The sequence below is a fragment of the Hylobates moloch genome, unplaced genomic scaffold (assembly GCF_009828535.3).
Source record: "Hylobates moloch isolate HMO894 unplaced genomic scaffold, HMol_V3 SCAFFOLD_9, whole genome shotgun sequence".
Classification (NCBI taxonomy): Eukaryota; Metazoa; Chordata; class Mammalia; order Primates; family Hylobatidae; genus Hylobates; species Hylobates moloch.
Genome location: NW_026652284.1, coordinates 124,404,748 through 124,425,093, shown reverse-complemented (window position 1 = coordinate 124,425,093; position 20,346 = coordinate 124,404,748). Strand labels below are relative to the sequence as shown.

At 49.1% G+C, this 20,346-nt stretch overlaps 1 protein-coding gene across 14 annotated transcripts in view; it reads right to left on the bottom strand.

Annotated features, from left to right (window-relative positions):
* Positions 1–20,346, bottom strand: part of MROH1 (maestro heat like repeat family member 1) — a 126,063-nt gene that overhangs the window by 47,789 nt on the left and 57,928 nt on the right. For all 14 annotated transcript variants that reach the window (XR_009214873.1, XM_032760759.2, XM_032760761.2 and 11 more), the window contains 2 exons: positions 19,293–19,371; positions 17,963–18,076 (listed from right to left, as the gene is read on the bottom strand). Coding sequence is in view for 13 of the 14 variants with exons in the window: in XM_032760759.2 (XP_032616650.1) it covers positions 17,963–18,076; positions 19,293–19,371 (193 nt within the window). In the remaining variant the exon portion in view is untranslated. The remainder of the gene's footprint in view (positions 1–17,962; positions 18,077–19,292; positions 19,372–20,346) is intronic.

The following is a 20,346-nucleotide window of genomic DNA, read 5'->3' as shown; positions in this document are numbered from 1 at the left end:
GGAGGAGGGAGGAGGGGAGGGGAGAGGAGGAGGGAGGAGGGGAGGGGGAGGGGAGGGGGGGAGGAGGGGAGGATGGTAAAGGACCACTGAAGTTCAGTGAAGTTCAGAATTTCTGTTAATCAAAATAGTATGAGGAGAGCTGGAAGGACAGCCACTGTGGTGGACACAGAAAAGGGTGCAGGGAATTCCAACAAGCTGATGAGAACAAGACTCATCAACAGAAAGATGAAAGATGTGAACAAAAATCTCAACGGCCAACACCCATGCAACGCCACTGGGCTTCCCCGCTGGACAGAGAGACACAGGATGACGGCCTGACTGGAATAGGTGCAGCAGTCCGGTGCAAAACCTCATGAGAGTAAGGATGCTGGAACAGGTGGAATGCTTGCAGGCTGCTGGAGAAACTGGCATGGGGACTTTGGAAAACATCTCGGCATCATCTAAAAGGCAGAGGATACACACATCTAAGACCCAACAAGTCCATCTCAGGTAATGTTCCTGCACCAGAGGAGCTCTGACATATGCAAGGCGGCCTGTTTATGACAGCAAACTGCCAAGAGCCCGAGCGCACACCACACTAGGATAGGGGCAACGGGGTGCTGGCTTCCAAGCCGTGGGGGCAGGATACAGCAATGATTGAATTGAGCAGACGGGCACTAACACAGCCACCCAGAGGGATCCTGGGCCACTAATACACAGCCACCCAGGGGGATCCTGGGCCACTAATACACAGCCACCCAGGGGGATCCTGGGCCACTAATACACAGCCACCCAGGGGGATCCTGACAACACCCTACTGGATAAAGAGGTAAAACACAGAATACAGCAGTATGATCCTATTTCTATAAAGTTCGGGAACAGGCAAGACCACATTATATTACTTAGAGACTCAAACAATGGTGGCAAAACTAAAACAATAAGGTCTGGTCCCACGAAAATTAGGCAGGGGTCGTCACGCACACTTGTCATCCCAGCTCCTCGGGAGGCTGAGGTGCAAGAATCGCTTGAACCCGGGAGGCAGAGGCTGTAGTGAGCCGAGATCGTGCCACTGCACTCCAGCCTGGGTGACAGAGCGAGACCCTGTCTCAAAAGAAAAGAAAAAAAACACCAACAACAACCAACAATAAGGTCTGGTCCCTGTGACAGTCAGTGACTGCCATGGAGGGGCTGATGGGCTCAGCTCAAACACGACTTCTTTAAACCCACCTGTGTGTTCTGAGAACTTTCAGCTTGGATAGATTGAGCATTCCCTTATCTGAAATGCTTGGGACCGGATGTGTTTCAGATTTTGGGGACTTTCAGAGCTTGGAATATTTGCATATACATAATGAGAGTTCCTGAAAACGGAACGCAAGTCCAAACACAAAATTCATTTATGGTTCATATACAACTTATATACATAGCCTGGAGGTATTTCATACAGGATTTCTAAAATTTTGTGCACAAAACAAAGTTTGTGTACACTGAACTGTTAGAAAGCAAAGGTGTCACCTTTTAGCACCCGTATGGACAATCTATGGTTGTCTGCCACCCCTGTCACTCCTGACTAAATTTATATGCTACCAATAAGCAATCGTTTTGCTTTGTTTTTTTTAAGTGATGAGATCCCACTATGTTGCCCAGGCTGGTCTCCAACTCCTGGACTCAATCCTCCTACCTTGGCCTCCGAAAACGCAGGGATTACTGGCATGAGCCACCACACCCAGCTCAATAAGCAATCATTTCTTACACTTATTCACACATAAGAACTTAGCAATAGGCCGGGCGAGATGGCTTACGCCTGTAATCCCAGCACTTTGGGAGGCCAAGGCAGATGGATCAGGAGGTCAGGAGTTTGAGACCAGCTTGACCAACATGGTGAAACCCCGTCTCTACTAAAGACACAAAAATTAGCCGGACGTGGTGGCAGGTGCCTGTAATGCCAGCTACTCAGGAAGCTGAGGCAGGAGAATCACTTGAACCCAGGAGGCGGAATTTGCAGTGAGCCGAGATCATGACACTGCACTCTAGCCTGGGCGACACAGCGAGACTCCATTTCAAAAAAAAAAAAAAAATAGCAGTAAAAAATATGACATACCATTAATACAATGAAGACATCATGTGTTCAGGGTAACCAAGTGAACGGTGGGACCACCAGAACACCTGGAGCAGCCATTGAACAGCTGCAGCAGCAATCAACGGCAGCTTCCAGTCTCCACTCGCAAACAAGACTGTTGAGTACTGATGGCAAGGACACTGGACACTGTGTTTCTTCTTCTTATTATTATTATTTTTTTTGAGATGGAGTCTTGCTTTGTCGCCCAGGCTGGAATGGAGTGGTAATCACACCACAGGAAGTTTTTCTCTTTTTTCTTTTTTTTTGAGACAGAGTCTCGCTCTGTCACCCAGGCTGGAGTGCAGTGGCGCAATCTCAGCTCACTGCAAGCTCCGCCTCCTAGGTTCATGCCATTCTCCTGCCTCAGCCTCCTGAGTAGCTGGGATTACAGGCGCCCGCCACCATGCCCAACTAATTTTTTGTATTTTTAGTAGAGATGGGGTTTCACTGTGTTAACCAGGATAGTCTCGCTCTCCTGACCTTGTGATCTGCCCACCTCGGCCTCCCAAAGTGCTGGGATTACAGGTGTGAGCCACCACACCAGGCTCTTTTTTTTTTTTTTTTTGAGACAGGGTTTCACTCTTGCTGCCCAGGCTGGAGTGCAATGGTGCAATCTCAGCTCACTGCAACCTCCGCCTCCCAGGTTCAAGTGATTCTCCTGCCTCAGCCTCCCAAGTAGCTGCGATTACAGGCATGTGCCACCACGCCCGGCTAATGTTGTATTTTTAGTGGAGATGGGGGTTTCACCATGTTGGCCAGGCTGGTCTTGAACTCCTGACCACAGGTGATCCGCCTGTCTCGGCCTCCCAAAGTGCTGGGATTACAGGCGTGAGCCACCTCACCCAGCCTGTGTTTCATTTTTTTTTTTTTTTTTTTTGACAGAGGGAGCTCGCTCTGTCACTCAGGCTGGAGTGCAGTGGCACACTCTTGGCTCACTGCAAGCTCTGCTACCCAGGTTCACGCCATTCTCCTGCCTCAGCCTCCCGAGTAGCTGGGACTACAGGTGCTCGCCACCATGCCCGGCTAATTTTTTTTGTATTTTTAGTAGAGACGGGGTTTCACCATGTTAGCCAGGATGGTCTTGATCTCCTGACCTCGTGATCTGCCCGTCTTGGCTTCCCAAAGTGCTGGGATTACAGACGTGAGCCACCATGCCCTGCCCGTGTTTCATTTTTTAGGTGAGAAGAAACCTCAGATGCAGCTGAGGGTCCAGGAAGTGGTCCTCTAGGGAGGAGGGGCATTCTGCCAGATGCTTTTTAAAACGATTCCTCCAGGGTCATCTGCCTCATGAACAATGGTTTTTGTCTTAGACATCACTCTGATTTTGTACACTGCCATGGCTTCTTGCTCTGTTATGTGTCATGCTGCTCCAGCTCTTCAGTAAGCCCATCACACACTCACCACGGTGTTTCTGCACATTTTCTGTAGTGTTAAGGTCATCTTTATCATGATGTCAGTGTTCAAAAAGTTTCGAACTTTGGAACATTTGTGACTTCTAATTTTTAGATTACAGACACTTATCCTGTATTTGTATTTCCCAATAAAAGATTAAAAAGTTTGATGGTTAATAGTGTCAACTTAATTAGATTGAAGGATGCAGGGAAAGTATCGTTCCTGGGTGTGTCTGTGAGGGTGTTGCCAAAGGAGATTAACATTTGAGTCAGTGGACTGGGAAAGGCAGACCCATCCTCAATCTTGGTGGGCACCATCTAATCAGCTGCCAGCACGGCCAGAATAAATGTGGGAAGAAGAACATGGAAAGACTAGACTGGCTTAGCCTCCCAGCCTGCATCTTTCTCCTGTGCTGGATGCTTCCTGCCCTCCAACATCAGACTCCAGGTTCTTCAGCTGTGGGACTAGGACTGGCTTCCTTGCTCCTCAGCTTGCAGATGGCCTACTGTACGACCCTGTGATCGTGAAACTCCCCTTCATATACACATCTATCCTATTAGTTCTGTCCCTCTAGAGAACCCTAATACAAAAACTTAAAGAACATAAACAAAAAACTCAATAGAAAAATGGACATGAGCCATGAGCAGCTGCCTCCCAGAAGAGGAGACAAGGGGAACAAACAATGGCTGGGGTGGTGGCGGCCCCACACGAGAATGCAGAACACAAGGAAGCCAGGGGGCGGCTGAGGATTTGGGCCCATCCAGGCCCATGTCCCTGAGATTCAAGACAACAAACGAACTAAAAAGCACCAGGAAAAACCAAAAGTTACAGTCACTGATAACATTTCACATGCACTGGGGTTTACCTGCAATATTTTATTCACTCCTCAAGTTTATAGGGAGGCCAACTCCCTGCTAGGCCCTTTACAAGGCAGATGGGGCCTGCCCTCAAGTGGCTTATGTCCTAATGGAAAAGACACAAAGAAAACTGGACAGTAAGTAAGATCACCGCACACTGTGGCAGCATCAGGAGAGGTGCAGACAAGAGGCTGAGAAACATATTCATGGGGGTGTCACATTGGAAAAAGGGGATCAACACCAAGGGCTATTCTGTAAAGTGACGCTGAAGCTAAGACTCAACAGAACAGAGCTGGCTATGTGGGAGCCACAGAAAGACAATTCCAGGCTGCAAGACCCTCCAACATCAGGCAGCGAAGTGTGGTCAAGGAGGGGTCCGTGGTGGGAGGATGGTCCAGGGAGCTGGTGGGAGCAGAAAGGCCGTGGTGAGGAGCAGGGCTCTGTTCCAACTGCAGGGCACTGCAGGACCAACATCAGGATATTCTATGAAATTACTGTGTTTTAAAGAAAAAGAAGAACATCTTTTGGACATCAGAAAACAAAAACAAAACAAAGAAACAAAAAAAACCCATGGCATCTAAGAGGATAGAAAATTAGATTATCATCAGACTTCGATAACAATGCTTTATGCCAGAATAGGGTTGCCAGATGAAATATGAGATGCTCAGTTAAATTTGAATTTCAGATAAACAACAAATAAGTTGTTTTTTTTGAGACAGAATCTTGCTCTGCTGCCCAGGCTGGAGTGCAGTGTGTGATCTTGGCTCACTGCAACCTCTGCTTCCCAGGCTCAAGTGATCCTCCTGCCTCAGCCTCCTGAGTAGCTGGGGCTACAGGCACACGCCACCACACCCAGCTAATTTTTGTATTTTTAGCAGAAATGGGGTTTCACCATGTTACCCAGGCTGTTCTTGAACTCCTGACTTCAAATGATCTGCCCACCTTGGCCTCCCAAAGTACTGGGATTACAGACGTGAACCACTGCTCCCAGCCCAGCAAATCATGTTTTCAGTACAAAAATGTCCCACACAGTATTTGGGCATCCTGTTTATTTGTTTTTGCTAAATCTGGCAACTCTCTGCCAGAAGAATATGGAATAACTTAAGGCACTCAAGGAAATGTCAGCCAAGAATCCTGTAACTAGCAAAACCATCAACTATAAAAGGCACAATAAACTATGATCAGCAAGCGTGAGGTCGAGGATCATGTTCCCATGAACCCTTCCCATGGAACCTACAGAAAAAGAGCTTTGGACAACAAGAGTGGCAGAGAGCCATGAACAGAGGATGGGGCTGAGGGCCACATAGGCAGTCGCCTGCAGAACCAACACCAAGAAAGCAGAGAAGGGCGAGCACGGGATGTAACAGCCATGGTGACTCAAACAACAGACGCAGGGCATGGCTGTTAGATCAGCAGGCTGTGGAGGAGCACGTGCAGGGCAGTCCTCATGTTTCAGTCATGTGACTGGTGATGGCAACATCAGTGTTATTCCGGTGTTAGTGCTGCCTGTGTAACGAGATCAAACAATGGTAATTATGGGATAGTCCAATTCTATTAACCTTGAGAACTGGATTCTTGAGAACAGAGATAGAGACGTAACAGAAAAGAGGTTAGATGCTGTGGCTCATGCCTGTAATCCCAACACTTCAGGAGGCCGAGGCAGGTGGATCACTTGAGACCAGGAGCTCAAGATCAGTCTGGCCAACATGGTGAAACCCTATCTGTACTAAAAAATACAAAAATTAACTGGGTGTGGTGGCGCATGCCTGTAGTCCCAGCTACTAGGGAGGCTGGGGCACGAGAATGGCTTGAACCTGGAAAGCAGAGGTTGCAGTGAGCCACGATCCCACCACCGCACTCCAGCCTGGGGAACAAAGCAAGACTGTCTCAAAAAAGAAAAAGAAAAAAAAAGTAACGGAAAAGAGGTAAAAATCTCTGAGGTCCATATGTTGAACTGGAAGTATCAACATGAACTCATAAGGTATTTTATCTATCTACTGATAGAGCTATTTCCTAGCTCTGTCTACTGAAAAGGCCCAGGAAGAGTAACCATCCAGAAGTAATGAGCTCTCCAGAAACAGACTGTCTTAAAAGGCAACTTCTTGGCTAGGTGCAGTGACTCATACCTGTAATGCCAGTACTTTGGAAGGCCGAGGCAAGTGGATCACTTGAGCCCAGGAGTCCAGGACCAGCCTGGGCAACACAGTGAGACCCCATCTCTACAAAAAATAGAAAAATTAGCCAGGCGTGGTGGTGTGCACCTGCAAGTCCCAGCTACTTAGGAGGCTGAGACAGGAGGATTCCTTAAGCCCAGGAGGTTAGGGTTGCAGTGAGCTGTGTTTGAGCTGCTACACTCCAGCCTGGGCGACAGAGCAAGACTCCGTCTCAAAAACAAACAAACAAAAAAAAAACAACGCAGCTTCTCACTAAAAGGAACCAGGACTATTTTTGTAGAAATGGCCAATTTCAGGTCTAAAGCAAGAAATAGATGAAAGAAGCCTAAAACATGAGCTTCCGAAGACCAGCACGGCCGTGTCAGAGGGATTCAGATCTCAAGAGGCTGCCACTTGCCAAAGATGAGACGATCTGAGCTTCGATAATGGTGATGACTGCACTGCATCGAAGCCATCAAATGCGTCCTTCCAAACTACCTTTGGAGGGTGATAGGGAACCAATCCACTACCTTGAAAACTGATAAATAAAAACACAAAAGAATCAAGGGCTGAACCTGCCTTTCTTTTTCTTTTCTTTTTTTTTTTTTTTGAGACAGAATTTCACTCTTGTTGCACAGGCTGGAGTGCAGTGTTGCAATCTTGGCTCACTGCAACCTCTGTCTCCTGGATTCAAGCGATTCTCTGCCTCAGCCTCCTGAGTAGCTGGGATTACAGGCGCGTGTCACCATGCCTGGCTAATTTTTGTATTTTTTAGTAGGGAAGGGGTTTCACCATGTTGGTCAGGCTGGCCTTGAACTCCTGACCTCGTGATCCACCTGCCTCCGCCTCCCAAAGTGCTGGGATTACAGGCATGAGCCACTGCGCCCGGCCAACCCTGCCTTTCTTATACGAACCATACCCCTGGGTAACCAGATGGTACCTGGGGCAAGTATCTCTTTGTCAAGGTGTTCCACTTAATGAAAAATAAATGATAGAATTATAGTATCATCCTCCCACCAATTAATTAATTAATGGGTACAGGCATTCAGCACCAATGCTGCTAAGACTGATGTTCAAAAGAGAGAATACCACATATCACACGACCCCTATCGTCTTGCCCAAGAGACTGAGCTAGTCTGAATCTGTTTCTGAATCCAGCTGCCAATGTGCTAGAGATTCAGATGGCAAAGAAACATGTTGACTTGCACCTTGACAATGCAGTCGGCAAAACTCAGTGATGAGCAAATCCACAGAACAAACAGCCAGGTTCTTCTACAGATAAATTATAAGAGAAAGAGAAGAACGGAGGGGAACCTGTAGCTTATGAGGGACTTAAATATGGGGAGTGGCTGTTTCACAGGCACGGAGTTTGTTTTGCAAGATGAAAAGAGTTCTGGAGGCAGATGGTGGTGACAGTTGCCTGACAATGAGAATGTACTTAACACTACTGAAGCATTTGCTTAAAAACTATTAAGAGGCTAAATTTTATGTTACATGTATTTTACAACACTAAAAATAAACAAAATCACCAATGGTCAAGTCTCCAAAAAAAGACTTAAATCTATGTAAAAATATATTTATATATTATTATCTCTATAAATTTGAATATAGATATATATATATAGAGAGAGAGAGAGACAGAGTCTCCGTCTGTCACCCAGGCTGGAGTGCAGTGGCACGATCTTGGCTCACTGCAACCTCTGCCACCTGGGCTCAAGCGATTCTCATGTCTTAGCCTCCTGAGTAGCTGGGACAGGTATGCGCCACTACACCCAGCTAATTTTTGCATTTTTAGTAGAGACAAGGTTTCATCATGTTGCCCAGGCTGGTTTCGAACTCCTGGCCTCAAGTAATCTGCCTGCCTTGGCCTCCCAAAGTGCTGGGATTACAGGCGTGAGCCACCACACAGGACCTGTTTATGCAGTGGCGTAATCTCGGCTCACTGCAAACTCCCCCTCCCAGGTTCAAGCAATTCTCCTGCCTCAGCCTCCCAAGTAGCTGGGATTACAGGCACCTGCCACCACGCCGGCTAATTTTTGTATTTTTAGTAGAGATGGGGTTTCCCTGTATTGGCCAGGCTGGTCTCAAATTCCTGACCTCAAGCGATCCGCCCCCCTCAGGCTCCCAAAGTGCTAGGATTACAGGTGTGAGCCACAGCACCCGGCCATAGGTAAGCTTTTAAAGTGGACACAGCTAATCATAAGGGATTGATTACTATAAAAATCAGGATAGCTGTTACTTGTTGGGGAGTGAAGAACTGTGACTAGAATAGGATGCAAGGAGGGGCGTCTCAGTGGCAACTTTAATCCAAAAGACCTGGTGGTAGATCTGATGTTGTCTTAGAATGATGTAATAAGTCACACATTTGTTTTATGTGGTTTCTACATTTCCTTCCCTCCTTTTTTTTTTTTTTTTTTGAGACAGGGTCTCACTCTGTAGCCAAGGCTGAAATGCAGTGGCACCATCATAGCTCACTGCAGCCTCGACCTCCTGGGCTCAGATGATCCTCTCACCTCAGTCCCCAGAGTAGTTGGGACTACAGATGCATGCTACCACACCCGGCTTTTTTTATTTTTAGTAAAGACAGGGTTTCACCATGTTTTTCAGCCTAGTCTCAAGCTCCTAGGATAAAGCGATCTGCTTGTTGTGGGATCCCAAAGTGCTAGGATTACAGGCGTGAGCCATTGTGCCCTTCCATGATTTCTTTTATACTAACGATTTTTCTTTTTCTTTTTTTTTTTGAGACAGAGTCTCACTCTGTCGTCCAGGCTGGAGTGCAGTGGCACCATCTCGGCTCACTGCAAGCTCTGCCTCCTGGGTTCATGCCATTCTCTGCCTCAGCCTCCCAAGTAGCTGGGACTACAGGTGCCCGCCACCACGCCCGGCTAATTTTTTGTATTTTTAGTAGAGATGGGGTTTCACCGTGTTAGCCAGGATGATCTCCATCTCCTAACCTCGTGATCCGCCCGCCTCGGCCTCCCAAAGTGCTGGGATTACGGGCGTTTGAGCCACCATGCCTGGCCTATACTAACGATTTTTCAATGGGGATGAACAATCTTGAAGAATAAAGTTGAAGGACATCCTCTACCAGATTTAAAGACTTAGGATAAAACTAAAACAATTGAGAAAGTGTGATATTGGCCAATAATCCCAGCACTTTGGGAGGCTGAGGCGGGCAGATCACTTGAGTCCAGGAGTTCGAGACCAGCCTGACCAACATGGCGAAACTCTGTCTCCACTAAAAATACAAGAAAAAAAAAATGGCCAAGTGCATTGGCTCATGCCTGTAACCCCAGCACTTTGGGAGGCTGAGGCAGGTGGATCACCTGAGATCAGGAGTTCAAGACCAGCCTGGCCAACACGGTGAAACCCCGTCTCTACTAAAAACACAAAAATTAGCCGGGCGTGGTGGTGTATGCCTGTAATCCCAGCTACTCAGGAGCCTGAGGCAGGAGAATCACTTGAACCCAGGAGACAGAGGCTGCAGTGAGCTGAGGTCGCGCCACTGCACTCCAGCCTGGGTGACACAGTGAGACTTTGTCTCAAAAAAGAAAAAAGAAAAAAAAAAGTGTGATATTGGTGTAAGGAAAGAATAGAGTCCTGAAATATACTCACTAATATATGATGCTATAAGTTGAATTGTGGCCTCAAAATTCATATGTGCAAATCCCAATCCCTGTACCTCGGAATGTGACCTTATTTGGAAATAGTTACTGCAGAATTAATGAGTTGAGAGGGGGTCACACTGGAGTAGGGTGGGCCCTTCATCCAATATGGCTGGTGCCCTTATAAAAGGGGGATACAGGGATACAGACAGGCACACAGGAAAAATGCACATGAAGATAAAACAGAGATCAGGGTATAGAAAAAAAAAAAAAAAACCCCACCACCCAGTCGGTGGTACTTTGTTACTGCAGCTATTATATTAATACATAAGGTTACTTGATCTTCTACCAAGGCACAGAAGCAATTCAATGGAGAAAGTAAAGTCTTTTCAACAAGTGAGACTGGAACAACTGGACATCTATATAAAAATAACCTTGCAGGCCGGGCGTGGTGGCTCACGCCTGTAATCCCAACATTTTGGGAGGCCAAGGCGGGTGGATCACCTGAGGTCAGGGGTTTGAGACCAGCCTGACCAACATGGCAAAATCCTGTCTCTACTAAAAATACAAAATTAGCCGGTGTGATGGCATGTGCCTGTAATCCCAGATACTCGGGAGGCTGAGGCAGGAAAATCGCTTGAACCTGGGAGGTGGAAGCTTCAGCGAGCTGAGATCGCGCCACTGCACTCCAGCCTGGGCAACAACAGCAAAACTCTGTCTCAAAAAAAAAAAAAAAAAAATAGGAATTAAAAAAAAAAAAACCTTGCCCCCTACATTTCACCCACACCCAAACATTAGAAAAAGATGAATCATAGACATAAATTTGCAAGCTCAAACAATAAAGCATCTAAAAGAAAATATAGAATATCTTCATGACTTCTGAGCAGGCAAAGGTTTCTTAGACATAAAGGTACTAATCATAAAAACATATATTTATGTCTCTATGCATCCAATAAAGAACACTACAAAATAATCATAATAAAATGACAAAGAACCCAGTTGTTAAATGAACAACAGATGGGCATGGTAGTGCACTCCTGTAACCCAGGCTACTCTGGAGGCCAGGGCAGAAGGATCGCTTGAGCCCAGGAGACAGAGGCTGCAGTAAGCTATGATCACAGCACTGCACTCTAGCCTGGGTACCGTAGTGAGACCCTCTATCAATCAATCAAAATGGGCAAAAGACCTGAACAGGGGTCGGGCGTGGTGGCTCCCGCCTGTAATCCCAGCACTTTGGGAGGCCGAGGTGGTTAGATCACGAGGTCAAGAGATCAAGACCATCCTGGCCAACATGGTGAAACCCTGTCTCTACTAAAAATACAAAAATTAGCTGGGCATGGTGGCGAGCGCCTGTACTCCTAGTTACTTGGGAGGCTGAGGCAGGAGAAGTGCTTGAACCCAGGAGGCGGAGGTTGCAGTGAGCCAAGATCGCACCACTGCACTCCAGCCTGGTGATAGAGCACGACTCCATCTCAAAAAAACAATAACCGGCCCCCCACCCCCACAAAAAAAGACTTGAACAGGAACTTCAACATACATACGCAAACATATCTGAAGGTCAACAAGCATATGAAAAGGTCCTTCATCAATTTACTCACCAGGGAACTTCCATTTTTTTTCTTTATTTCTTTTCTCTCTCTCTTTTAATTGAGACAGAATCTCGCTCTGTCGCCTAGGCTGGAGTGCAGTGGTGCAATCTTGGCTCACTGCAACCTTACTGCAACCTCTGCAGCCCGGGTTCAAGCGATTCTCTTGCCTCAGCTTCCAGAGTAGCTGGAACTACAGGCGTGTGCCACCACACCTGGCTAATTTTTTTGTATTTTTAGTAGAGAGTTTTGCCATGTTGGCCAGGCTGGTCTCAAACTCCTGACCTCAGGTGATCCACCTGCCTCGGCCTCGCAAAGTTCTGGGATTACTGGCGTGAGCCACTGTGTCTGGCCAAGAGAACAATTTAAAGTGAGAAAAAAGGCCAGGCACGGTGGCTCATGCCTGTAATCCCAGCACTTTGGGAGACCGAGGCGGGTGGATCACCTGAGGTCAGGAGTTCGAGAACAGCCTGGCCAACATGGCGAAACCCCATCTCTACTAAAAATACAAAAATTAGCCGGGTGTGGTGGTGTTCGCCTGTAATCCCAGCTACTCAGGAAGCTGAGGCAGGAGAATCTCTTGAACCCGGGAGGTGGAAGTTGCAGTGAGCCGAGATTGTGCCACTACATTCCAGCCTGGGCAACAAGAGCAAAACTCTGTCTCAAAAAAAAAAAAAAAAAAAAAAAAAAACATGAACAACTCAAGTGTCTGTTAACAGGAAAACAAATGACTTTTAAATTCACAAAATGTAACAGAATACAACTTGGCAGTAAAGAAGAGTGCACTGACACCAGCACTGTGCTCAGTGAATGCCTACGCTCACGAAGGGTCCTCCTACAACTAGCCCATCTACATGGAACTCAACAGCAGGCAGAATTAATTGTGGTGACAGAAGTCATAACGGTGGGCCAGGCATACTCCTGCAGTCCCAGCCACTCGGGAGGCCGAGGCAGGAAGATCCCTTGAACCCGTGAAGTCAAGGCTACAGTGAGCTGTGATCGCACCACTGCACTCCAGCCTGGGCGACAGAGCACAAGCCTGCGCTGTGACCTCATAAAAGAGGTCACTTCTCAACAGTAGGTGTGGCTGTTAGTTGAAAATAAATAAAAGGAAAACTTTTTGGGTTTTAGAAAAATGTTCCACATTTTGATTTAAGTGGTAGTCATATGGGTGAACAATGTGTAAAATGTCACCAAGTATACACTTAAGATTTATGCATTTTACTGCATTTCTATTGAAGATTATGTTCAATTTTAGAAAATAAAATTCTGGAAGAAAATATGACTGGAGGCCAAAAGCCTTTCAAAGATTTGATTTATAAAAGTATATAAGATAGGCAACAATGACACAACACACATGTAACAGGGAATCCCAAAGAAGGCTTCCGAAGTCATGGGGTACTGAAATGCTATGACTCAAAAACAAGGTCTCTTGAGATAAAACAGAATTGACACACATGCTGAATGGAGACACCCTACGGACTTGGGGGGAATCAACTCAGAATAGCCAACACTGAGACACAGTAAAATTTCTGGTTTTAAAATATAAAAATAGCCTGTAATCCTGGCATGCATGCATGTGTGTGTGTGTGTGTGTGTGTGTGTGTGTGTGTCTATATATATGCAAAAGATTTACATATATATAAAAATCCTTTGGGCATCTAGGCAGAAAAGACCAAATCATTTATAAGGAAAATCACAGTCAAATCAGATAGTCATCAATGAGTTATCAGTAGCAGTAACAGATTCTAGAAGACAAGAAAGCAACATATTAAGATATCTCAGACTTTTATACCCAGCTACTTAAACTGAGATGGTCTGGTGTCTGTCTAACACGAGAAACAGCTCTCTGGACCATGGACTGAAAGAATGACATGCATGGACCAACAACGGCCTCAACTTGCAATCATGTTCCAATATTTTCATTGAAAACTTGACGACTTCTGGCTGGGTGCAATGGCTCACACCTGTAATCCCAGTACTTTGGGAGGCCAAGGTGGGAAGATTGCTTGAGCCCAGGAGTTGGAGACCAGCCTGGGCAACAAAGCAGGACCTCATAACACACCCACAAAAATGGCTAAAATTAAAGACCAACCAATGTTGGTGAGGACATAAAGCAATAATGCTCATAAGCCACTTGTGAGACATAAGGTGTGGGGTATAAATTGGGGTATAAACAGCTACTTTGGAAAAACAGAAGGGTTTATCTATGCAACTTGAACACATACATACTTTATAACCCAAAATTCTACATCTAGGTAAACACTAACTGTGTAAAGGACAAATGTTAATAGTGGATTATGCATTAACAGTTAAATACTGGATATAGCCATTTACCCATCACAGGCAAAAGGAATCACTGTAGTAGATAATTCACTGGAATCCTTCACGGGAATGAAAATAAATAAGCTGTATTATATGTATAAATTTCACCAAGAGAATACTGAGGAAAAGAAGCCAGATACAAAATTATTTACACCACACAATTCTCTTTGTACAACATCCTAAAACAGCAACACTATCTTCTATTGTTAGAAGTCACCCCTTCTGAGGGGCTTGAGAGTGCCACCCCTGGGTGTTGTCAATGTCCCATTTCTTCACCTGGTTGGTGAATAAATACATAGGCTCACTGTGTGATTATTCATGGTGCTGAACAGTTAACATGTGTACATTCTTCTGTATGTGTATTATACTTCAAAATAAAAATAATTAAAAATGACATAGATGGCGTAGGTGCCCATTTCACTTCTGTAATCTCAGCACTTTGGGAGGCCAAGGAAGGAGGATCACTTGAACCCAGGAGTTCGAGACCAGCCTGGGCAACGTAAGTAGACCCCATTTCTACAAAAATACAAAAAAATTGGCAGAGTGTGGTGGTGCACACCTGTAGTGCCAGCTACTTGGGAGGCTGAGGTGGGAGAATTGCTTGAGCCCAGGAGCTCAAGGCTATAGTGACCTATGATTGCACCACTGCATTCCAACCTGGGTGAAAGAACGAGACCTTGTCTCAAAACAAAACAAAAAAATGACACAGATGTATATGTGGTGATGTTAAAAGTTCTCTAAGATATACTAGCAAGTGAAAAAAGCATGTTTTGAAGTATGTCATTTGGTTAAAATATTTCCTTGAGTACATGCATTTGTATGTATGTAAATGCAGAGAAAGAACTTCAAGGAAAAAATGAAACACGGGGAAAACAAAGTGAACGCTGAAAAGCATAAATGTGATTAATGAATTAACAAAGGGAAGTTGAGCATGGTTAATCCCATGAAATGTTGAACTTCTGAATGGAAAAACCCATCTCTAACGAGAGCATGGGCACTAAGAATTCCACTTCAGATGCCAACCTCATCAGGTAAATGGGGAGAAGAGCACCTGCCTCAAGGGTTACTTCTACCACCAGAGGCTGAGTGCATGCTGCTGACGCAGATGCTTTACTTTCTTTGGGGCTGCCACACGCCCCATGCCTCTGAGGCTCCCTTCCCCAAGGACCACTGACCAGAGCAGCCCCCTCTGTGTGGAAGCTGCAGGCGCTCTCCTCTCAGGCCCTCCACAGAGAGCCCGCGCTTCCCTCTCTTATCCTCCAGAGAGCGAGGGCTCCTCTCCGGGCCCCTCCAGAGTCCTCCACAAGAGCCAGCACTCCCCTCCCCGCCCCTCCACAGAGTGGGCGCTCCCCTCCCAACCCCTCCACAGAGAACGGGCGCACCTCTCCAGGCCCCTCCACAGAAGGGGCGCTCCCCTCCCCACCCGTACAAAGGGGGCGCTCCCCTCCACACCCCTACAAAGGGGGCGCTCCCCTCCACAGACAGCGAGTGCTCCTCTCCCTGCCCCTCCACAGAGAGCCTGTGCTTCCCTCCCTGCCCCTCCACACAGAGCGGGCGCTCCCCTCCCAACCCCTCCACAGACAGCCCGGGCTTCCTTCCCTTCCCCTCCCCAGAGAGCGGGGCGCTTCTCTCCAGGCCCCTCCACAGAAAGCGGGCGCTCCCCTCCTTACACCTCCAAAGAGGGGGCACTCCCCTCCCAACCCCTCGACAGAGAGCGGGCATTCCCCTCCCAAACCCTCCACAGAGAGTCTGCGCTCCCCTCCCTGCCCCTCCACAGAGAGCGGGCGCTCCCTTCCCAACCCCTCCACAGAGAGCCCGCGCTTCCTTCCCTTCCCCTCCACAGAGCGGGAGCTCCTCTCCAGGCCCCTCCATAGAAGGGGCGCTCCCCTCCCCACCCCTCCATAGAAGGGGCGCTCCCCTCCCCGCCCCTCCACAGAGAGCCCGCGCTTCCCTCCCAACCCCTTCCCCGCCCCTCCATAGAGAGCCTGCGCTTCCCTCCCAAACCCTCCACACAGAGTGGGCGCTCCCCTCCCCGCCTCTCCACACAGAGTGGGGGCTCCCCTCCCAGCCCCTCCACAGAGAGCGGGCGCTCCTCTCCAAACCCCTCCACAGAGAGCCTGCGCTTCCTTCCCTTCCCCTCTACAGAGCAGGCGCTCCCCTCCCAACCCCTCCACAGAGAGCCTGCGCTTCCTTCCTTTCCCCTCCACAGAGGGGGCGCTTCCCTCCCTGCCCCTCCAGAGAGACCAGCCCCCCCCCAGCCTCCAGACAGCCCACCACAGCACCACCCTGGGCTCTGACATCTGGGCACGCCCAAAGCAGCAGGACCTCATGCTGCTTCTGCTGGGGCAAGGGCCGCTGAAGGTGTCCTGAGGTGCCTACACCTGACTCTTAGCCTGGTGACATTCGCACTGTGGCCCCTGTCTGCGCCGTCCTCCCTTGGCCCTGCTGCTTTCTCTTTTTTTTTTTTTTTTGAGACGGAGTCTCACTCTGTTGTCCAGGCTTGAGTGCAGTTTAGCCATCTCAGCTCACTGCAACCTCAACCTTCTGGGTTTAAGCAATTCTCCTGCCTCAGCCTCCCAAGTAGCTTGGATTACAGGCGCCCGCCACCACGCCAGGCTAATTTTTTTTTTTTTTTTTTAGTAGAGACGGGGTTTTACCATGTTGGCCAGGCTGGTCTTGAACTCCTGACCTCAAGTGATCTGCCCGCCATGGCCTCCCAAAGTGCTGGGATTACAGGCGTGAGCCACTGCCCGGCCGGCCCTGCTGCTTTGTCAAGCTGCTCCTATATGTCCCAGAACTCTATGTGACTCTCTAGGTGGCTGCTGTTTGCAACCCAGCACCTGACTGATAGTGAACCTCACAGGACAGGGGGCAGTACGCCACTTCTGAAAAGGGCAGACAGAAAATATTTTAGGCTTTGTGGGTCACATGTGGTCCCTTTGTTTGCTTTTATAACCCATTAAAGATGTAACAACCTCCCTAGCTCACAGGCTGAGCACGGGCAGGCTGCAGGGCCGGCGGGCCATGGCCACTGTGCACTGACCTGCGGAAGAGCCACGCTGGAAACCACAAGCTCACTTGTGAAAAATGGTATGTTTTCAGGCTTATCACTAATCACTTCAATTAGCCTTAAGAATGACTGCGGTGGCTCACGCCTGTAATCCCAGCACTTTGGGTTAGGGTTGAGGTGGGTGGATCACGAGGTCAGGAGATTGAGACCATTCTGGCCAACATGGTGAAACCCTGTCTCTACTAAAAAAATTACAAAAATTAGCTGGGCCTGATGGCGCGCCCCTGTAGTTCCAGCTACTTGGGAGGCTGAGGCTGGAGAATGGTGTGAACCCAGGAGGTGGAGGTTGCAGGGAGCCGAGATCACGCCACTGCACTCCAGCCTGGCGACAGAGCAAGACCACTAAAAAAAAAAAAAAAAGCCTTAAAACAAGGAAACCTGAATGTTTTTAGTCTAATTGCGAAGAAACCATCACACGTATGTAAATTGAGGGACATTCTACGAAACAATTGGCCTCCTCATCTCTTAAAAATAGTAAAAAGGCTCCTCTTGGGCAAACAAGTCTAAGAGACAACCAAACTAAACCAAAGTATGTCTTTGAATAGATCCCAGAATGAGCGAGAGCAGTGGGCTCAGGGATGGCTGTCTTAGGCTCTGCGAGCCCTCAGAAGCATGGTCATCTGGGGAGTGTGGCCACGCATGGTGTCTGCAGCCAGCTGTCAAAGCAAGTGTGAGCCACCACCATCTGGTGAAGGGTAGAAAGGTACCACCCTCACAACTTTTCAAAAAGTTTAGAATTTTGCAAAATAGAAAGTAGGGAAATCTTTCCAGAGAATTCAAAGGATGGTGCTTTCACTTAAGAGGGACAAAATCTGCCAGGACCTGCTCCATCCTGGACACGGCCAGGGGTGGCGGCCAGGCTAGCATGGAGGCACTCACCAGCCGAGTTGATGACATGTCTGACCACCTGCAAGGTGCCCACGCGGGTCCTCTCATTGCTGGTGTCCAGCCTGGGCAGCAGGAAGGCCAGTAGGCGGTCAGGCGAGCTGCAGGCTACAGGGCAACAGGTACAGATTAGGCTCCATGTCATCTTGTTCATCCCTATACACAGCATCCACCTGCTCTCCAGCACAGGGGAGGAGCCAGAAGAGAGTTGCTGTGTGAAGGTGAGAAGCTGGGGCCACCTAATCACTGGGCCTGGCTCCGATGCCCTTGTCTAAGGCAGGATTGGAGCACATGTAGCCCGTACCCCACGGCGCCAGCACCACCCAGAGCATGCAGGGACTTAGATCTTGGCCCACCCAGCACACCGGTGCTTGTTTCAGCATCTCCAGCTCACAAGGGGGCCCACAAGAGGGCCCTCAGTGGCCCCTCTTGACTCTCCTGGCTCTAGGCCAGTCTAACGCTCAAGGGGACTCGAGCTGTCAAGCACACAGACCCCCAGCCCAAGCAGGGCTGACGCAGCCCAAGCTCCAGGAGCCCTCTGGCAACGACTGCAGCAGTCCCCTTACCAGTACTTCACGGACCAGAGCCATCCCCATTCCAGCTGGGCTCTGCCTGCGTATCAGACCTGTGGTCCGTCTGCCCACCACAACCCTGCCCCCAACCTGGCTGCAGTCAGTCTCCCCACACCCCTCCTGCGGATCTTGTGTAACGGCAGATGCTCGTGTAGGTGGGGGGGCCTGAGGCCCTGCCTGCCCGACCAGCTCCAGGGAGATGTTGATGCTGTGGCCCCAGCAGGGTGACAGCCCCAAGTGCAAGCAGGGCCCCTCCTCATACCATCTGCTGGCCCTCCAGGATGGCTATGAGGGCCTGTGCAGGGCATAGGGACAGCATCCAGTGGGGGTGGTGACAGGATGCATGGCACCTCCAGGTGGGTCATGGGAGGCTGGCAGGTGACCAGGGCTAGCAGCCACGGGCCACCTGGGGGAGCAGAGAGCAGGCCATGGAGCCAGAGATTGGGTGTGGAGAAACAGGTAGGCGGGGGGCAGGCAGGGAATGCGCGGACTGGACCGTGAGTGGAGGCCCCCAAGGATTTGGGCAGGTCAGCAGCACGCTCCTCAGAGGATTACAACGTTCCAGGCTGCAGCCGCTGCCCAGGCCCTGGTTCAGAGGCCTCTGGAGCCACAGGTAGGCCCAGGAGAGGTGGAAACAGGGGCCTCCTCATCCCCAACCAGTACCCCAGCCACCACCATCCTCCACATGCAGCAGGCGGTGACCCCATGAGTATCCACAGATGCCCATGGGCAAAGCTGGGCCCACCACTCACCCAGCACAGTGAAGCAGCGCAGCACCTCCTTCTGGTTACTCATCACCAGGGGGCTTGAGGACTCCACAGGCACACAGATCTGCTCCAGGAACGGGGCAGAGGTTACAGACCAGAAAGGCCAGAAGGAAGGATTCCCGCCCTCTGACGATTCTGGGCCTGGGCAGCTGGGCAGAGGGCTCTGGGTTTCCACCCTATGCCTACAGCAGGCAGCAGGTGCTCCAGGCTCTTTCTCACCCAAGCCCTGGGTGCAGGACAGTCTCATCCCCTGTAATCAGAGGCACTCCAGGGACCAGCCCCATCTCCTTATGGTGGGGGAGAGGAGGGAGACAGGCAGCAACAGGCAGACACACAGCTACTGTCAAGTCTCCAGGGATACATCCTGCTCCTGCCACCCTCCACCCCTCCTACCAGCAGCAGGAAAAGAGATTCCCAAGAAATATTTCTTGACTAGAGAGGAGAGTCTCCCATGCCCCAGGCATGACGCCCAGGACCCAAGCTGGAAAGCATGAATCTCTAGGACACATAAAGCACTGGAACCCAAAACTTCTGGAGTCCACTTGTTCAAAGTTATAAGGGAAAAAAAAAGTCTTATTGGTAAAAAGCAAAAACTAAGGCTGTTGGCTGGGCATGGTGGTGCATGCCTGTGGTCCCAGCTACTCAAGAGGCTGAAGTGAGAGGACTGCCTGAGCCCGGGAGGTTGAGGCTGCAGTGAGCTGTGATGGTGCCGCTGCACTCCAGCCTGGGTACAGAGCAAGACCCTGTCTCAAACAAATGAACAAACAACAACAAAAAACTAAGGATGCTGGCAGATGCATCTCTGGGCTCCATGGTACCTTAGTGGGTGATACAGAAGCACACCCCCACTAATCCAGCTGTGACATCCTAGGTCCCCACTCGCAGGTGTCACAGCAAAGGGCACTGACAGGGTCTCTCTGCACAAAGAGCTCCAAAGCAATTCTTCAGCAGAGCCCTCTTATGAGCCAGAAGAGGTAACCACAGCAAAGGCCCCAGGCCCACAGTGCCACATCCCAACCTGGGTTCTTAGAGAACTGTC